General features: G+C 38.9%; 1 protein-coding gene across 3 annotated transcripts in view; it reads right to left on the bottom strand.

Annotated features, from left to right (window-relative positions):
• The window catches only part of LOC130411843 (protocadherin alpha-C2-like), a 54,393-nt gene extending 45,246 nt beyond the window's left edge, over window positions 1–9,147 (bottom strand). Inside the window, exons 1-2 of one of the 3 annotated variants that reach the window (XM_056736808.1) lie at window positions 502–2,535; window positions 291–417 (exon numbers count right to left, since the gene is read on the bottom strand). In XM_056736808.1, the coding sequence (XP_056592786.1) occupies window positions 291–417; window positions 502–2,489 (2,115 nt within the window). In that variant the 5' untranslated portion in view covers window positions 2,490–2,535. Of the gene's footprint in view, window positions 1–290; window positions 2,536–6,671 lie in introns of those variants that run through there. The other 2 variants (XM_056736804.1, XM_056736807.1) reach the window with 2 other exon arrangements.
• Between the last annotated feature and the right edge of the window lie 10,270 nt (window positions 9,148–19,417).

Below are 19,417 nucleotides of genomic sequence, written 5' to 3'. Positions count from 1 at the left end.
TCTGAATTGGTTTTTATTTTATCAACGTCACAAATTCAGAACCGGGCCACAGGGCTCAAGTGCATGTCAAGTCACAAAGTAAATATAAACCAAATAGACAAGATGTCTTCACACTACAAAACTGCTCCATAAATGTTTTTGTATAAAGCTTATTTGTTTTCGAAATGTTGCTTTTATACAAATTAATTTATGGTGCATTTCAGTGTGCGGATATTTTTTTATTCCGTTTTTATTTTATCAACGGCAACTCAAGTCAATTGCAACAATATAAAATAACCAGTATGTCTTACCGCGCCCGTTGAAGGAAGAGTTTGAGTTCGTGTAAAAGTGTCTTCTCCGTTAATGCTGATCAGTTCTGCCTCTGCATCCGGAAACGGTGAGGGGAAAACTACGACGTCACTCTTCATCGTGTCTGAACTAAAACACACGTCATACTGTTGAGTGGATTTAGAGTAGGACCAGCTGCCATCTGGATGTGTGTTGATCACAGGAGCCCCGTACCTGCTGAAACTGCTGTCTGTCCTGTAGCATTTAGCTGCTATCAAACCAATGAGGCTCAGTAAAAAGATGACTGACACTGACATAATAGCGATGAGCAGATACAGATTCAGATCTGAAAAACTTTCCTCCCTAATTGGAATTTGTTTGGACGATGTCTGTATGTGATCCATACTCTCCATTACCACAACATCCATAGACATAGTTGCTGATAGTGATGGCTCTCCATTATCAGACACTGTAATAATAAGAGGATGAGTTTTTAAGTCATTGTCACTCATTCTTCTCCTGGTCCTTATTTCTCCAGTGCTGGTCCCGATTCGGAATAGATTCGTTCCTTTGAATTCAGTTATGTGATAAGACAGAAGTGCGTTATATCCAGAGTCAGCATCAACAGCTCTGATCTTGGCTACAAAGTAACCTGCTTCAGCAGAGTAGGGAATATTCTCAGTATTTACTGATCCAGGTTTAGAGTATGGTGGTAAAATGACTGGACTGTTGTCATTCTCATCAAGAATGAAAACGTTTACAGTCACAATACTGCTTAGATGAGGAACACCGGAGTCTTTTGCCATAACTTGAAAATGAAATCTTTTCGTTTCTTCGTGATTGAATGATTGCAAACTGAATATTTCACCAGTTACTAAGTTTACATTTACAAGTGTTGTTATAGGAACATTGGAGCTGAAGGTATCTAAAAATGAATATGAAAGTTCTGCGTTCTCACCAGTGTCTGAGTCATCAGCTGTTACTTTCGCCACCAAACCTCCAGCTTGGCTGTTCTCCCTAATATAAGCATTTATAACAGGTGAGGAGAAATGTGGGGCGTTGTCATTAACATCAGCGATATGTACAATAATAACACTGATGTGAGAAAGTGGCGGCGTTCCTTCATCTGTAGCTGTAATTGTGATGTTATATTGAGACACACTCTCTCTGTCCAGAGGTCCATCCACCACTAAAGAATAATGATTGTTATATGAAGACTCCAGTTTGAAAGGAATATAGCCTTGTACAGCACAATGCACAATGCCGTTTTTACCTCCATCTCTATCAGAAACAGTAATGAAAGCAACATCAGTGCCCGGTTTTGCGTCCTCTTTCACACTTTCCAAAATCGGAGTTGTAACCAACTCGGGGGCATTATCATTTTCATCCACAACTTCTATTAATATTTTACTGTGTGAACTTCTTGGAGGAATGCCTTTATCCCTCGCCTGAACGCGCAATTCGATGGCGGAGTGTTCCTCGTAATCAATTTGCCCTTGAACAACAATGTCTCCGGAATTGGGATTAATAGTAAACATGTTCGTTTCATCAGTGTTTCCATGTCCAAGAAATGAATATCGAATTTCACTATTAATGCCCTCATCCAAATCACTGGCTAAAATGGTAATTATTTTAAATCCAATTGGCGAATTTTCCTTAAGTCTAAGTTTGTACAGAGATTTGCTGAAAACAGGTTTGTTGTCATTTACATCTACCACATCAACAACAATGCTCAGCGTTCCAGATTTGGGGGGTTTTCCTCCGTCAACAGCTGTTAGTAGTAAGTGAATAACTGGCTGTTTTTCTCTGTCTAAAGCTTTCTGAAGAACCAACTCAGCAGACATACTTTGTTGCCCGCTGTGAACATCTAAAGAAAAATGTTCATTTGCACCGAGTTTGTAGTCTTTTAGAGAATTACTGCCAACATCAAGATCTTTTGCATTCGGTAAGGGAAATCTCTCTCCGACATTTGCGTCCTCTGTAACGTTCACAATTAAAGGACTGTCCAGAAATAACGGAGCATTGTCGTTCACATCTAAAATTCTAATCTCAAGTCGATAAACACTGCGAGGATTTTGAGCTAGAGCCTCTAAATTTAAAACACATTTCTGATTAGTGCCACACATCTCCTCGCGGTCAATTCTTTCATTAACAAACAGTGCTCCCGATTTAAGATTTAAATCAAAATACTTCGCATTAGATCCAGGCATTATCTGAAACATACGTAATTCTAATTCTTGAGGACCAATCTTCAGGTCTTTTGCTATATTCCCAATCACGGTTCCTTTATTTACCTCCTCTGAGATGGAATAGACAATTTGGCCCAGCGAAGACTCCCATAAACACAGAAACAGAACGATCCAGACACAATGGGATTCGATGAAATCCATGATTGTAAAAAAGTATCCTGATATTAATTCAGTGTCAACGAGAAATCAAAATGTAAAATGACTTGTCAAAACAATCCCACACCGCGGTTCAGAAGCTACTGGAAGTCATGCGTACATGCACCTCATCAAATATATTTCCCTTGTTCTTTGCAGGAAAGGAGGAGCAAACAATCTTCCTCAAAGTCATGGTCTGCAGTGCCACCACGTGTTGTATCAAGGTAATAAGGACAAGATGTGACAATTCACAATTCCATATAAATGGTATGAAATAGCAGATTCTTTAAACACATGTATGTGTAATCATGAAGACATAGACTAATTTTGTTGAGTAATACAAAATAAATACGTTCTAATATCAAAAAGTTTTAAAAAGATCAATGTATTTGTCGCTGTCCGTGGTGCTGAACGCAGTTTTATTCTTTAACGCAGTTAAGGAAAAAATGTATTGTTTATAAAACTTTTATCATCTAAATTATCCAAACGAAAGTGTTATTTTAGGCCAGAATAGTTTCTGAATTGGTTTTATTTTATCAATATCAAAAATTCAGAAACGGCGTGCAAATCCATAAGCCACAGGGCTCAAGTGCAGAACAAAAATAATGTAAATATAAACTAAATAGACAAGATGTCTTCACACTACAAAACTGATCCATGAATGTATTTGTATAAAGCTTATTTGTTTTCGAAATGCTGCTTTTATACAAATACATTTATGCTGCATTTCAGTGTGCTGATATTTTTTTATTCCGTTTGTATTTTATCAACGGCAACTCAAGTCAATTGCAACAATATAAAATAGCCAGTATGTCTTACCGCGCCCGTGGAAGGGAGGGTTTGAGTTCGTGTAAAAGTGTCTTCTCCGTTAATGCTGATCAGTTCTGCCTCTCCAGCCGGAAACGGTGAGGGGAAAACTACGACGTCACTCTTCATCGTGTCTGAACTAAAACACACGTCATACTGTTGCGTGGATTTAGAGTAGGACCAGCTGCCATCTGGGTGTGTGTTGATCACAGGAGCTCCGTACCTGCTGAAGCTGCTGTCTGTCCTGTAGCATTTAGCTGCTATCAAACCAATGAGGCTCAGTAAAAAGATGACTGACACTGACACAATAGCGATGAGCAGATACAGATTCAGATCTGAAAAACTCTCCTCATTAACTGGAACTTGTCTGAACAATGTCTTTACTTCATCTATATTCTCCATAACCACAACATCCATAGACATAGTTGCTGAGAGTGATGGCTCTCCATTATCAGACACTCTAATGAAGAGTGGGTGAGTTTTTAAGTCATTGTCACTCATTCTTCTCCTGGTCCTTATTTCTCCAGTGCTGGTCCCGATTCCAAATAGATTAGTTCCTTTGGGTTCAGTCAAGTGATACGACAGAAGTGCGTTATATCCAGAGTCACCATCAACAGCTCTGATCTTAGCTACTAAGTAACCTGCTTCAGCAAAATATGGAATGTTCTCAGTATTTACTGATCCGTGTTCTGAATACGGCGGCAGTATAACAGGACTGTTGTCGTTTTCATCCTTTATAAAAACATTTACTGTCAAGTTGCTGCTTAGTGGTGGATTTCCAGAATCAACTGCATGGACCTCAAATTGAAAGGATTGGAGTTTTTCGAAGTCAAATGATTGTTTACTGTACAACTCTCCACCCGCTGCGTTTACGTCTATCATTGATATAAGTGGACTGACGGTTTTGTCTCTACTAACTAAACTGTACGTAATATGAGCATTTTCGTTTATATCTGAATCCTCAGCGGTAACCCTTGCTATAACAGCGCCCGCTGGGCTGTTTTCTTTTAAATATACGTTCATCGCAGTTTCTGGAAAGCGTGGCGCGTTGTCATTCACATCAGATATGTGAACTGTTATGACACTTGTACTAGATAGTGATGGTGTCCCTTCATCTGTAGCTCTTATTGTGATATTATAATTCGCAATTTCCTCTCTGTTCAGTGGCCCGTTGACAATTAAAGAATAATAGTTTTTATACGATGACTCGATCTTAAACGGTACCTGACCTATAATATTGCAGTGCACTATTCCGTTTTTACCTCCGTCTTTATCAGAGATTGTAATTAAAGCCAGAGCTGTTCCGACATTTGAATCTTCTTTAATAGTACTTGCCAATAAAGTCACCATGAGCTCGGGCGGATTGTCATTCACGTCAATTACTTCAACTAACACCTTACACTGCGAACTTTTTGATGGTTGGCCTCTATCTTTGGCTTCCACCCTTAATTCAATAGCAGCATTTTCTTCATAATCAATTTTACCTCTGATTTTTATTAGTCCGCTTTCGGAGTTTATTGAAAACAGATCTGACACTTTGACATTCCCTTGCTTAACAATGGAGTATGTAACAATACCATTTATTCCCTCGTCTAAATCAGTGGCGGTAAGGGAGATGATTTGTGTTCCTAAAACAATGTTTTCATTTACCTTCACTTTATAAAGAGATTTGCTGAACACAGGAGAATTATCGTTAACATCCAACACATTTACTATTACCTCTAACATTCCAGACATCGGAGGTTTACCTCCATCAACAGCAGTCAATGTTAAACGAATGACAGACTGCTTCTCTCTGTCTAAAGGCTTTATCAGTACCAGTTCAACAGTAACACTTTGCTCTACGTTCTGCACATCCAGAGAAAAGTGTTCGTTGGGACTAAGTTTATAGCTTTTAACTGCGTTATTTCCCGAATCTGGATCTTCAGCTAAAGGAAGAGAAAATTTCTCTCCAAGAGAGGAGACTTCTGTTATGTTTAGTACATGACTGTTCATCGGAAAAGATGGAGCGTTATCATTGACGTCAATAATATTGATTTCTATTCTATACAGATTTAACGGATTATGAGCCATTGCTTCAACAATCATTGTACATTTCTGATCGCTAGAGCAAAGAGATTCTCGATCGATGCGGTTATTCACATACAGAGTCCCAGTCTTTAAATTCACCCCAAAATACCTTTTGTTGGTTCCGTACACAATCTGAAAAAGACGAGGTTCCAGTTCATGCATATTGATGCCAAGATCTTTTGCGATATTTCCGACAACGGTTCCTGTATTGACTTCCTCTGAGACAGAATAGAAAATCTGACCAGAAGATAAGGTCCATGAACAATAAAACAGCCAAATCGTAGTCCATGTGGCTCCAACATATTTATTCATCATTGCTCAGAACCAAGACTTAAAACATTAAATGTAAACACAAACAATCTTCCGAAAAAAATAACCAGTGAATCAAATGTTCGATGTGTCGCATCCGAAAACAACGCTGGTCAAAATGGTTAGGGTATGATGCTTCGGAAGGAGGAGTTATTATACTGCGCTGGCTGTAACGGTCCTGGTAAAAAATCACGGTTAACAGCGCCTCCACGTGGCTACTAAGTAGGCCTACCAGTACTCTACAAGCGCTAGAATTAATTTTATAAAAGACTTAAAACGCCCTGTATGCATTTCAGCAACAAAGAACCGTAGTTTAGCAAAAAGTAAAAACAATAGCGTAAATATTTCCGAAATATCAGAAAAACATTCTAGCAATCACTCATATCCGACAAGTGTCAGCAAGAATATTAACCACAATCTATTAAACACATTTTCAGCCAATCTGGAAAGTCCTCAACGTCTATTCAGTCAGATCAGTAATTTGATTAAATCAAGTGAGAAAGTGTGATGATAAAATGACCAAAAACAAGTGCAACTTTAAACCACTCTTCTCGCTGTCCAATGGGTAGTTCTGAAATTCAATGTTATACGCCAAAAAGTTTCAGCAAATGCAAGAAAAGCGGTTAAACCAACAACCAGAAAAATGAAGTTATGAGATCAAAACAAGTTTGCATGTCCAGCAATCAACTTCGGTTCAAACTTCGACTGGTTTCGGACTGGTGGCTACCAAACAACCAGAAAAATGAAGTTATGAGATCAAAACAAGTTTGCAGAAAGACTAAGTCTATATTTTTGATTATTAATAACAGCTGACGCAAATGATCAATGGCTTACCTTGTCTGAGGTAGGAAGAGTTTGTGTGCGTGTGAAAGTATCTCCACTGTTAATGCTGATCAGTTCTGCATCTGCTGGCGGAAATGGCGAGGGAAAAACTACTACGTCACTCTTCATCGTGTCTGAGCTAAAACACACGTCATACTGTTGAGTTGATTTAGAGTAGGACCAGCTGCCATCTGGATGTGTGTTGATCACAGGAGCTCCGTACCTGCTGAAACTGCTGTCTGTCCTGTAGCATTTAGCTACTATTAAACCAATGAGGCTCAATAAAAAGATGACTGACACTGACACAATAGCGATGAACAGATACAGATTCAGATCTGAAAAACCCTCCTCCTTAACTGGAACTTGTCTGAACGATGTCTTTATTTCATCCATACTCTCCATAACCACAACATCCATGGACATAGTTGCTGAGAGTGATGGCTCTCCATTATCAGACACTGTTATGATGAGTGGGTGAGATTTTAAGTCATTGTCACTCATTCTTCTCCTGGTTCTTATTTCTCCAGTGCTGGTCCCGATTCTGAACAGATTAGTTCCTTTGGGTTCAGATAAGTGATACGACAGAAGTGCGTTATATCCAGAGTCAGCATCAACAGCTCTGATCTTGGCTATAAAGTAACCCGCTTCAGCAGAGTAGGGAATATTCTCAGTATTTACTGATCCAGGTTCAGAATAAGGAGGTAAAATAACAGGACTGTTGTCATTTTCATCAAGAATAAAAACGTTTACAGTTGCATTGCTGCAAAGGGGTGAAACACCAGAGTCCGTCGCTTGAACATGAAACTGCAGGGTTTTTACCTGCTCATAGTTAAAAGTCTGCATGCTGTATATCTCCCCAGTCACAGAGTTTATGCTTATGGCTGTCGATAAGGGCATACTGGAACCGTCAAGTAACGAATAAGTAACTTCAGCGTTTTTACCAAAGTCATTATCTTGCGCAAAAACAGTTGCTACCTTAGCACCTGGTGGGCTGTTCTCCTTTACATAAACATGAACTATGGAATTTTGGAATAAAGGAGCGTTGTCGTTCACATCAGAAATACGAATCACTAAGACGGCGGTGTTTGATAAAGGCGGGGTGCCTTCATCTGTGGCTGTAACTGAAATATTGAACTGTTGCGTTTCTTCCCTGTCAAGTGTTTTGCTCAAAACAAGCGAGTAGTATTTCCCCTGTGTGGACTCCAATACAAAAGGGGAGTACTTAGGGATGGAACAATGTACTTTGCCATTTTTACCCGCATCCTTATCTTGAACCGTGATAAAGGCTATTACAGTACCTTGTTTTGCATCCTCAATTACATTGTCCAACAGCGATGAAAGTGTAATGTCTGGTGCATTGTCATTGACGTCCAATATCTCCACGAGAACCTTGCAATGAGATGCAAGCGGACTTTGGCCCCTATCCCAGGCCTCCACGCGGATCTCAAACGTAGTAACTTCCTCATAATCCAAAATGCCAGTGACTGATATTTCGCCGGTGCTATTGTTAATGGCGAACTTGTCTGCGATTCCTTTTTGGCCTTGTTTAAAACTATACACTATTTCACCGTTAAGACCCTCGTCTGGGTCTGTGGCATTCAGTTTTAGCACAGTAGTGCCAATTGGCACGTTTTCTAAGACCTGAGTTTTGTACATTGGTTTGGAAAATACTGGTGTGTTATCATTGGCATCTAAAACAGTAACAATAACATTTGTTGTGCCGGAACGTGAAGGTTTTCCTCCATCAACAGCAGTTAGAATCATCTGGATTGTAGACTGTCTCTCTCGGTCCAGAGGTTTTTGCAGAACCAACTCAGGTGAAAGACCATCAGCCTCCATATTCACATCCACGATGAAATATGGATTGTTTGACACTTTGTATGTCGTTACCGAGTTGCTTCCAACATCTGAATCTTCTGCACTTAGCAGGGGGAATTTTGCGCCGGGCAATGACAGTTCAGATATACGAATAAACTGTGATTTTTCTGGGAAAAGAGGCGAGTAATCATTGATATCCAACAGCTTTACTTCTATGCTGTAAACATGTAAAGGATTATTAACAATAGCCTCTAAGCTTATTGTGCAAGTGTTGACATTAGGGCACAGCCGTTCCCTATCCATTGTCTCTTGTACATAGAGAACACCAGTTTTTAAGTTCACAGCTAAATGATTTTTAGACGATCCTGAAACGATCCTAAATCCCCGTGATTCTAGATCATCCAATTTAAGATTTAGGTCTTTGGCTAGATTTCCGACAAATGTTCCTGGACTCACCTCCTCGGACACGGAATAAGCAATCTGTCTCGACAACACAGTCCCAGCGAGATAAGATAGCCAAAATGTAGAGATAATCCACAGACACGATTCCTTCCTGAACGATGCCATTATTCACAGCTCACGATTAGTTGGTTCTTTGCGCACATTCAGTTATTTGCACAAGGTTTGATGAACGTGAAAAATGATCGGTTTTCATTCCTCTACTCCACCAGACGATACTAAGCACAATGCACGGCTCTTCTATACGAGTATATGTGAAAAGGTGGAGCGAAGAATAAAAACGACTATTTAATTTGCAGGTAGATAGTGCCACCATGTGGTGATACTAAATAAATAAATGAAGATTGCTGTAAGTGAAACCGACGTCTGTATTTTGGTTAGATTATCTTGACCCCATTATATTTAAATGTGCTGAGATGTACATATTTCATTAGCTTGAATGAATGAAATAATGAACTATCGAAGAAACACCAGATTTGACATATATACTGTACATACTTTACACTGTACATGTTGACAAACGTGTGGGCACATGCAAAACACATAGGCCTATTGAGTACGCAAGAAATAATAAACAGACTGGGCATATGGAGGACCTGAAGAGTCGTGTGTAAAGTAATAAAGCATTTCATTGTTTAATAACCAATTCTACAATAAAAATGGGCATTAATACATTTGTTTACATGTACATTGTTTACATTTCCCTGACCTTTTGATTCCTTCCATTGGTAAAACGAGGTTAAACAATGCAAATTGGCTATGGCGAGAGAGATGTAACAGGCTCTCTGATTGGCTAGTTCCTTGTACGTCATGCTCAGAGGTATGTTAGATGAGCAATGGAGATGTCTAGGGTGGGCCCTGTTGATGACTGTACGTGTAACCAGCGCGTTACCAGCGCCTGCTTTTTTCTCTAACAGAAATCATAGAAAAGGAAACTTAATGTTAGAACAGGTTAGAACATTCACACTGCACGTGCTGCGGTCATTTTGGCGCGGAGTCCATTTATGATGCGCTGCTTATGCGCAGTTAAAGTGACATATGTTATGCTAAAGTGCTTATGGCCAAAACGCTTATAGATTCACGTGAAAGTTAACCGTTAAAGGTTTTACCATTAAATCATGTAACTGATGTCTGTTGTGTTTTAAACCACCATTATGACTTCATAAAATAATGCTTTTTTTATGAATTCGCAGACACACACCATACAGTAGATGCTAATTTGTACTGTCTATGAGGGCAGGACTAAAAAGTGAACCTGGACATTTTCTTCAAGTGGTTTCCCTCACTTTCCGATTCCCCCAGTCTGCTCATGAGCAGTGGCCCATCGGTGCTGAGGGGAACAACTGCATCATACTGTCAATCGAAACTTGATGGGCCACTGCTCATGTGCCTTTTTAATTATTTTAAGTATTTATTGATGGACTAATATTTCATTTATTCAAAATCATGTTTTTTATTGCCCATTAAAACAATAAATAATTAATGACTTTACAATTAAGCCTTTTTATATTTTGATAAATAAATGAAGTATACCTTTTTTTAGTGAACAAATGTATTAATGCCTATTTTTATTGTAGAATTAGTTATTAAACATTGAAGTGCTTTATTACTTTACACACACTTTAAACTCTTTTGGTCCTCCATACTGGACTGAACATAAGGGTGTACCCTTCATGTTGCCTTAGATGCTGTGGTAGAAGTCAGCCCTGCCAGCAACCCTGAGTGGACAAGGAGATTTGGAAACTGGATGGAAATAATTTGGCTGTCAAAACTTGGTGTTTCAGTTATAGGTGGTCAGTCGGATTCGTTTGTGTCTGAAAGAGAAAAAAAATGCCAAAATGAAAAAGAAGTCACACAGGTTTTGAACAACATGATGGTGATTCCCCAGAAATCCTTTTAAACATACACATTTATGTCAAATGAAGTTATCCAATCAGAGAACCGCTGCAATCCAGCAAACAATTCACTGTGACTGCGATAAGATGTGTGCTTCTCAAAATATGAGAATATAACATTTTGAGAAATTTGTTGACATGTTCAAATGTAAAATTATTTAGTAGTAGATCGACATGTTATATTTTCTTTTGTTTTCTTTTTGCTTTCCGCAGAAGCTTGACAAACAGCCCCGACTAGTGCCACTGGATGTTTTAACAATACATATTTGAAGACTGGGCAGAATTTTCTATTCAGCTCAGGCAATGCCAAATTAGAAATCATAGGTTACATACATTAATTAAACATTATGTCTGTCATGGTTTTGCAGTTGATAGATTGCATTGATTTGCACTAAAGTATGCAAACACAATGAAGCATCTAGAAATGCTGATTAAATGATTGCTGTGTGTGTATTATAATTTGTGTCTACCACTATACAAATATAGATGATTAGATTAGATTCAACTTTATTGTCATTACACATATACAAGTACAGTGTAACGAAATGTAGTTTAGGTCTAACCAGAAGTGCAATTAGCAAGTGCAGGATATACAGTGTGAATAAATACAGAATACAATATTAGGAAAATACTATACAATGGCCATGTACTATGAAAATGTGACAGTCGGTATGTACTATGAACAATATAGACAGAAGGCTATATACTGTGAACATTAATGTACAGGTGGTTATGAACAGATAACAATATAGACTATACAATAGTGCAAGTGACTTGAGTGTGCATTAGTTACAGACATTAGCTATTAAAGTTACAGTGCAGTAGATGAGTTGATGCGGTTATTAAAGGTACAGTGCAGTAGATGAGTTGATGCGGTTATTAAAGGTACAGTGCAGTAGATGAGTTAGTGCAGTTATTGAGGTTACAGTGCAGTAGATGAGTTAGTGCAGTTATTGAAGTTACAGTGCAGTAGATTCGTTAATGCGGTTATTAAGGTCACAGAGCAGTAGACGAGTTAATGCAGTTATTGAAGTTATAGTGCAATAGATGAGTAGATGCAGTTAGTTATGCAATAGATGCAGTTATGCAATAGATGAGTTACAGTGCAGTAGAGAAGTTGGTGCAGTTATTGAAGTTACAGTGCAGTAGATGAGGTAATGCAGTTATGAAAGTTACAGTGCACTAGATGAGGTAATCTAGTTATGAGAGTAGTCCATTAGTGCAAATGAGCATTCAGTGTAATATTCCTGGTGTGCAAGTGAGCAGTATAGAGTGCAAATGATGCTGTGTGTGTAAACAGTCCGATATAGCAGATACATGAAGTACTGGTGTGTACAGTTCAGTCATGAATGGCAGCCCTGTAGTGCAATGTAAACAATGTAATAGCAGCATTAGTAGTGCATACACAAATATAGTAGTGCACACAACATTTAAAAATATTTATAATAGTTTTGAGTAAGTGTTTGCCTTTGCAAAAGATGAATGATATTTTGCTACAGTACGTGTGAATGTTTGCGGTCGTGCATGCAGTGTTTAGAGAAATAGAGACTTAGTTTTAGAGGTTGTCAGCCATTAAAGAAAAAAAATGTTAAAGTATGACGCATGTTTATACTTTATATTAATAAACTTCTCTTATCTTGTGCTTAATATGTGCATGATCTTGCACTTCACACATTGATATTGTTTCATTTTATGGTTTGGTTTTGTGACACTCATGTGAAAAACCATCAAGATGTTTGACAACTGCGTGATGTCTGTAATGCTAAATGTGTGAGATGAGGAGAATGTAAAACATACTGTATATGGGCAGACTTCTCTTTCGCCCATGCAGTATTGATCGTTCATGTTTATCACATTAAGATAGTTGTGGCTTGCTAATAAGGAGATAATCTAAAGATAATAATTATTATTTTTGGATTTTTAAATAATATCATGATCCTATTGCAGACACACAAGTCATAGAAACCACAGGCAACATGCTACTTTTTTGGACATTAGTTAAAATAATAAACATCTTAATTAACAAAATCCCTTATTACATTGACCATTTGGATTCCTTTGGAGATTATTATGTTTCTCTAATGTAATATTGGTTGAACTGCACTACTAAATTGAATGGTTATTTTTGTATAAGTACGCACATTATTCAGTATGATCAGAGTCTTTTCCGTTTTTGTTTAAAAGTCGCAGGATCAGACTGTGGGTGGTCTGGAGGCGTGCCTTCTTAGGCTATTGTACTGTATATTATCAACCACAAGAGAAGAACTTTTAGTTATTTGCAGTATTGTCTGTAAAAGATTAGACATGGCTGAGGGTATCTGCATTCTGAACATTTTTAAACCACATGAGCAAAACAGAGAAGATGAACATATCTATGCAAATGAAACTATGAACTTGGATGATGTCCGTACAGGTACAGAAGATTCAGACACCAAGAGAAACCAAACAGGTAATGAGATTAATTTTATGATTTTAATACACAAACACACCACACAGATATATTTTCAGGTGATCCAGTAAAACACAAGACATTTCTTTTCTCACACTTTTAGGTGTTGAATGTATGTGGATCAGAACATACAAAGCAGCTACAGTGTGTTTGGGTCTACTGTGTATTGTTCTGCTGGTGGTGTGTGTCAAGACCAATCACCAATGTCAATTCAGAAACCATGAATTAACAGATGACAATACAAACCTCATCATGGAGAGAGACCAGTTTCGAACCAATAGTATCACACTCACAAAAGAGAGAGACGAGTTACGGACCAATTCCGCCAGACTCACAAAAGATAGAGACGAGCAACGGACCAATGCCACCAGACTCACAGAAGAGAGAGACGAGTTAAAGACCAACTCCGCCAGACTCACAAAAGAAAGAGACGAGTTACGGGACAATTCCACCAGACTCACAGAAGAGAGAGAAAAGTTAAAGACCAATAACACCAACCCATTTTATGCTACTTATGTTTGACATGCAAATGGTAATTTTTTTGGTACCACTATATAAGTGTTAAGTTTTGTTGTCCTTTGGTGTGACAACAAGGGATTATAAAGTGGATGTTCATGGTGAAAAAATAATGTTATTCATTTCATATGAAATAAATGAAGATAAATGTCTCTTATTGTATATTATTGAGAGAGGTTTTTTTTTTGAATGTTTTTCTGTATATCTACTGTATCAACTACCAACTTAAAATACTGATTTTGAATGCTTTTCGACTTTGATATGGTTTCACTGGACAAAATTAATCCTTTACATGACAAACTATGTAATGCCATTTGTACAGTGTGTAACTTTTACAATGCAATAATGCTTGTCTAATAAAGATCCTTAAGGTTCCCAAAGAATGTTTAGAAGCTTGAACATTTCTGAGTGTAAAATGTGTATTTTCTGTAGCATAAGCTGAAGATGAGTTTACCATTAGTCACGTGAGACATGGAAACCACAACTGTTTTATCAGCCATTGCTGAAGAAACTGCTGTTGGTTACATTTGATATTTTTGCAGTGTCTTGCAACACTTCCAACTTAATTGTGTGAGGTCCATAGGGCATGTTATCAGACAATCAGTTGTCAGAGAATTAATGTGAGTACTGCTGACCTAAAGGAACAGAAGCATATCAACACAATGGTACATAGACTCGTTTTATTATACACTTACTGACACAGACGTATTTTCAGATGTGTGCAATTTCAGAAGGGTTTTGTTTCTTTCCTATCTTACATGTCCAGGAGTGAATCTTTGCAGATCAGAAGCTACAGAGCAGCTACTGTATGTTTGGCTGTGTTGTGTGTTCTTCTGCTGCTCATGTGGGTCTATGCCATGTGTCACTGTCATTTTAAAAACAACCAGTTGACAAATGAGAGAGACCAGTTACTTGCTAACCTAACAGAAAAGATTAATCTGTTGGTAATTGAGAATAACAAGTTCGAAAATATGAAATACTAGTTTAGCAGTTGAGAAGGTTTTTGTCCTTATTGTATCCGAGATGTAGCACTTGTGGCAAAAAAAAGAAAGATTCTCACCACATTTAAACATCTTTGGATAAAATCTTCTTAAAAGTGTACAATTAACTTTTTTTGTTTTGAATTTCTCTCACACAACAGGAATGTATGAATCCAGGACCAAAATGCAGACGTTTATTTAATATATTTGTGTTGGGATAACATGAATCATTTCCTTTGATTGAGAAATAACTAAATGTTAGAATTTAATGTTATTTTATGTGTGTTCTGAGACTAAATGTTTATTATATGTTATGTTATGGTGAAATTCAAAGAGTTTCTGCTAATTGTGAGTCTTTGTGGATTACCATGATACGGGTGAAAAGTTAATGTGTCACTTAGTTTAAGGAGAAGCTACAGTTTGCATGTGCAGTATTATTTGTATAATAATCAGGTTTTTTTATAACCTGTTAAGCTTTATGCATTCGACCTGAAATCACAGTTCATGATATAGCAATTTATTCACCTCAACTGAACATGGTGTTGAAGCAAAAATATTTGGTCGCCTTGGAATAATAAGGTTCTATCTGCATTCTGAGCTGTTTTGAGAGAACAAACTTAAAGTTTTTGTATTCGACTTGGTAGAATAAACCTGAAAAGTCCAAAAATGCTTCATACACAATAGTGTTCAAACATCTATAAATAAAACAAACTGTATGGTTTTTCCACTGTATGGTTTTGGTCGTTTTAAGATTAAAATACATTTAAGAAAATTGTTTGAGAAAATTATATTAAAATTGTCACCACGTTGTTCAGTAATTCCAATTAACAAAAAGCAAATTAATATATTAAATAATTCAGAAAATTGTGAACAATGTACAAAGTTTAGATACAAAGATACAATGATTCACTAAGTATACACAAAGTAGATCGATGGTGATGTACCTTTTGCATATTGTCGCTGTACTACTGAAACTTGGATGTCCACTTTTTAAATTTTTGTATTGTTGGATATTTGCAAAACCCAGTGACAAACAAAAAGTGTAATAATAATGATTTAGGGCAAAAATTGACAAGAATGACTGCAGCGTACCACACCTTTAGTTTTGACCTAAAGAAAGAGGGCATTAAAAACTACAGACAAAATTACAGACATTTCACCTTAATATTCAGGTTAGTTGGGATTCATTTTGACATTCAGATACATGTCAAAAAGTCATCCACTGAACCCAAATTTTATTGAAAAGTCAACATTTTGTGTAGTTTCATTAATGGAGAAGTAAAAATGAAGAACATAAAACAGTGTGTCACGTTTGTAACCACAGACCAGCTCAAGTGTGCCTGTGGTTTCTGTGAGATGCTGTGAGATACCCCACTGCACGCTGTTGTGTGTCACATTCACCATCCTGTAAAGCTAAACTCTACAAAAGTTTTTATTTGAATTTAAGTTTTTTTTTTTAACTTTTTTTTCATTCCTGACTGTTGATTTCATTCGTATTTCATTTATATATATTTATTAGAAATTTTAAATGTTTTCTTGTTTGTTTGCACATAAAAATACATGCATAGATATAAATTTGTAGAGGTAAAATGTAAGCGTAAACAGGCCCTGCTAGTGCCAGATACATACAGTATATAAACAGATGTTCCATGATAATTTGCCCTGAAATCCTAGCTACAGTCCACAGGGCGCCGTATAGGGGGGAAAAGTTATGACAATTCCAAGGGCCCATGACTGATAGGGCCCCAAAAATAGGTAAAAACTAATATAAAATTATCAAACCATCATCCTTCATTATATATATTTATATAATAATACAATTAATAATCTCTTTCTTTTTGCCACTAAAAGTTAAAAATTCCCATTGACCAAAAAGTAAACATCCATATTGACCGACCACCCCCTGTATCTGCATGAAATGGTTTGGTCCGGTCTTAGATGTGTAGATGTGCCAGAACTACATTGACGACAATGTTCCCTAATCAAAATCTGGTTTTCAAAAAAGGAAAGAGAGAATAGAGAGAGAGGAAAGACAAAGGAAAGGGTGTGAAACTGTATCCCAGTTTTTCACCGAGAAAGGTGGGTAGCCTATAGCAGTGGTTCCGAACTCTGGCCCGTGAGATCCACTTTCCTGCCGAGTTCAGAACCAATTCTGATAAAACACCTGAAGAGGCTTCTGTGACTTCAGGAACAGACGCGTTCAACTTAATGTTGGGCTGCGCATTTTGTTTGGCATATTGCATTAAAGTACTGCGCAATCTGCACTTGAATCTCTTTTGCGGTACTTAAATGTCATACGATAATCGGTTTAAGCAGCGCAGCATTAAGTTGAACGCATCTATTCTAAAGACGCTGATTAGCTTGTTCAGGTGTTTTATATCAGAGTTGGGGATAAACTCTGCAGGAAAATGGATCTCGTGGGCCAGAAATAAGCTAGCTAGCAAAACCAAAGCGACTTACATTGCCCCCTCGTTGAACTGCCACCTTACCGTGGTGGACCGGTTTGAGTACCCGAAAGACCCTAGAAGCTATGTTGTCTGGGGCTATATGCCCTGGTAGGGTCTCCCAAGGCAAACAGGTCCTAGGCGACGGGTCAGACTAAGAGCGGTTCAAAAACCCTTATGATGCCAATAAATTGGAGGACCGTGATGTCGCCCGGCATTGCGCAGCCGGGGCCCCACCCTGGAGCCAGGCCCGGGGTTGGGGCTTGTATGCGAGCGCCTGGTGGTCGACCCTCCCCCCGTGGGGTCCGGCCGGGCTCAGCCCGAAGGGGTGGACCCACCACCTGCAGGAGGGACCGTAAGGCGCCGGTGCGTAGTGGATTGGGCGGCAGTCGAAGGCCTCGACAACCCGATCCCTGGATGGGGAATCTGGCTCTTGGGACATGGAAAGTCACCTCTCTGGCGGGGAAGGAGCCTGAGATTGTGCGCGAGGTTCAGAGATTCCGATTAGAGGTAGTTGGGATAACTTCTATGCACAGCTTGGGCGCGGCAGTGTAAGCTTTCGACACCAGTGATAAGAAAACATACATGCTTTGGAAGGGAGCCTTGGTTGGTCCCTCCAGGTGGCAGCCGTCTGTAGGGACAGGTGTACCGTGACGGCACGCTCAACCTGGGGTACATCGACATAGCCCTTAGCTGAACCGCCATCGAGGGAAGTCGGGGGTCGTGCCAGGTCTTCATTAGCTCTTCATGCACCTCCGGGAAAAAAGGTAGCGTGGCTTGCCTCTCATCTCCCTGTCAGACTCCTCCCAAACTCGACCGGCTGTAGCCGGGAGGTCAAGGGAATCCTCAGCGTCTGATGCCAGGAAGTCACCAGACGTTACCGTAATTGACACCTCGTCCTCTGTACGCTGTTGCGTAGATCCACTTTGGGGCGGTCTACTGCCGCCCATGGGAGACAGGGTAGGCGAGCATGACAGGCATAGATGGTCCGCGGCATTTTCTGCGGTGGATTAACATCCATGGGAGTCCCCATATTGCCACCGCTACTTGATGCTGCGGATGTTGTGGCTGGGTCCAAAAAGAACACAGCCAACCGTCACCGGAATGCCTTGATCGGCATATGCTCGAAGTGTGGGCCTCCCGTATCCACGAACGCTACCTCAACATTTTGGAGACCCAGACATGTGAACAGCTATTGTGCCTGTCAGGCTTGAGGAGGAGTCATCCACATTCAAGATTACAGCGCCGAGACATGCCTGGCGGCAAGTGCACGCTGTGAGAAATTTGCTCTTTTAAGGAAATTTGCTCTAGTAGACACCCTCGGCTCACTACGGGGAACGTCCAGGGGAAATCGCACACACCAGGACGAATCAGCTGCTCTGCATCATAGAATCCAGTAGTTTTTCCAATCAGATAAGATAAGCTCAGCATATAGCTCAGCAGGTTCCATAGAACAAAAGGTAAATGAATTGGCATGCAATCTTCCATTTTATACCCATATGTACGGTGCGGAGACTGGCATGCCAAGCCATTCGCCAACTTCATTGGCCTTTTAAAAAGTACAATCTGAGATGATAGGTTCTAAAGATCAAATCCCATCCTGTCAGATCGACACAATGTCGAGATACCCACAGAAAGGGAACTGTTAATTTTATGAATGCATGTTTATGTTAGTCCCTAAATTTATAAATAACAGTTAAAATCATTTGGACTTTGCGAGCAACCTGAAGCATATTACATGTCACCTTGTCTATGAAAACCAGTCTAATGTCTCAAAATCTAATTTCCACCATTAAATTCATTTTGATTTAAGTCATTGCCACTTTGACATTGCCTTACTTAGTCAATATTGAAGACATCAAGATAACATTTTAAAAAAATGTACTTAGAGGACAATTTTTTTACAGAAAACGATAAACCACAAAAAGTGACTTTGGTGACTTGGGTTTTCACAGACCGGGTGACGTGTTTGACATGCCGAAAAAGCATCACATGCAAATCTCCATGTGTGTGTGTATTTCAAAGGGGGAAAAAGTATGCTTCAATAAATGTGAGGAGATGTTGTGGCCGTCCTGCAAAGGAAATTTGTGGTTTGTTTTGACATTATGTGATCATATATCCCGGCTTTGCCTCAGAAACTCACTCCCTACCCGACAAACTGAAAATCATGAAATATACTGTAAAAGCTTTTATTCAC

This window comes from Triplophysa dalaica, chromosome 22, assembly GCF_015846415.1.
Source record: "Triplophysa dalaica isolate WHDGS20190420 chromosome 22, ASM1584641v1, whole genome shotgun sequence".
Lineage (NCBI taxonomy): Eukaryota > Metazoa > Chordata > Actinopteri > Cypriniformes > Nemacheilidae > Triplophysa > Triplophysa dalaica.
The sequence above is the reverse complement of the archived record's forward strand: the minus strand, read 5'-3'. Positions and strand labels throughout refer to the sequence as shown.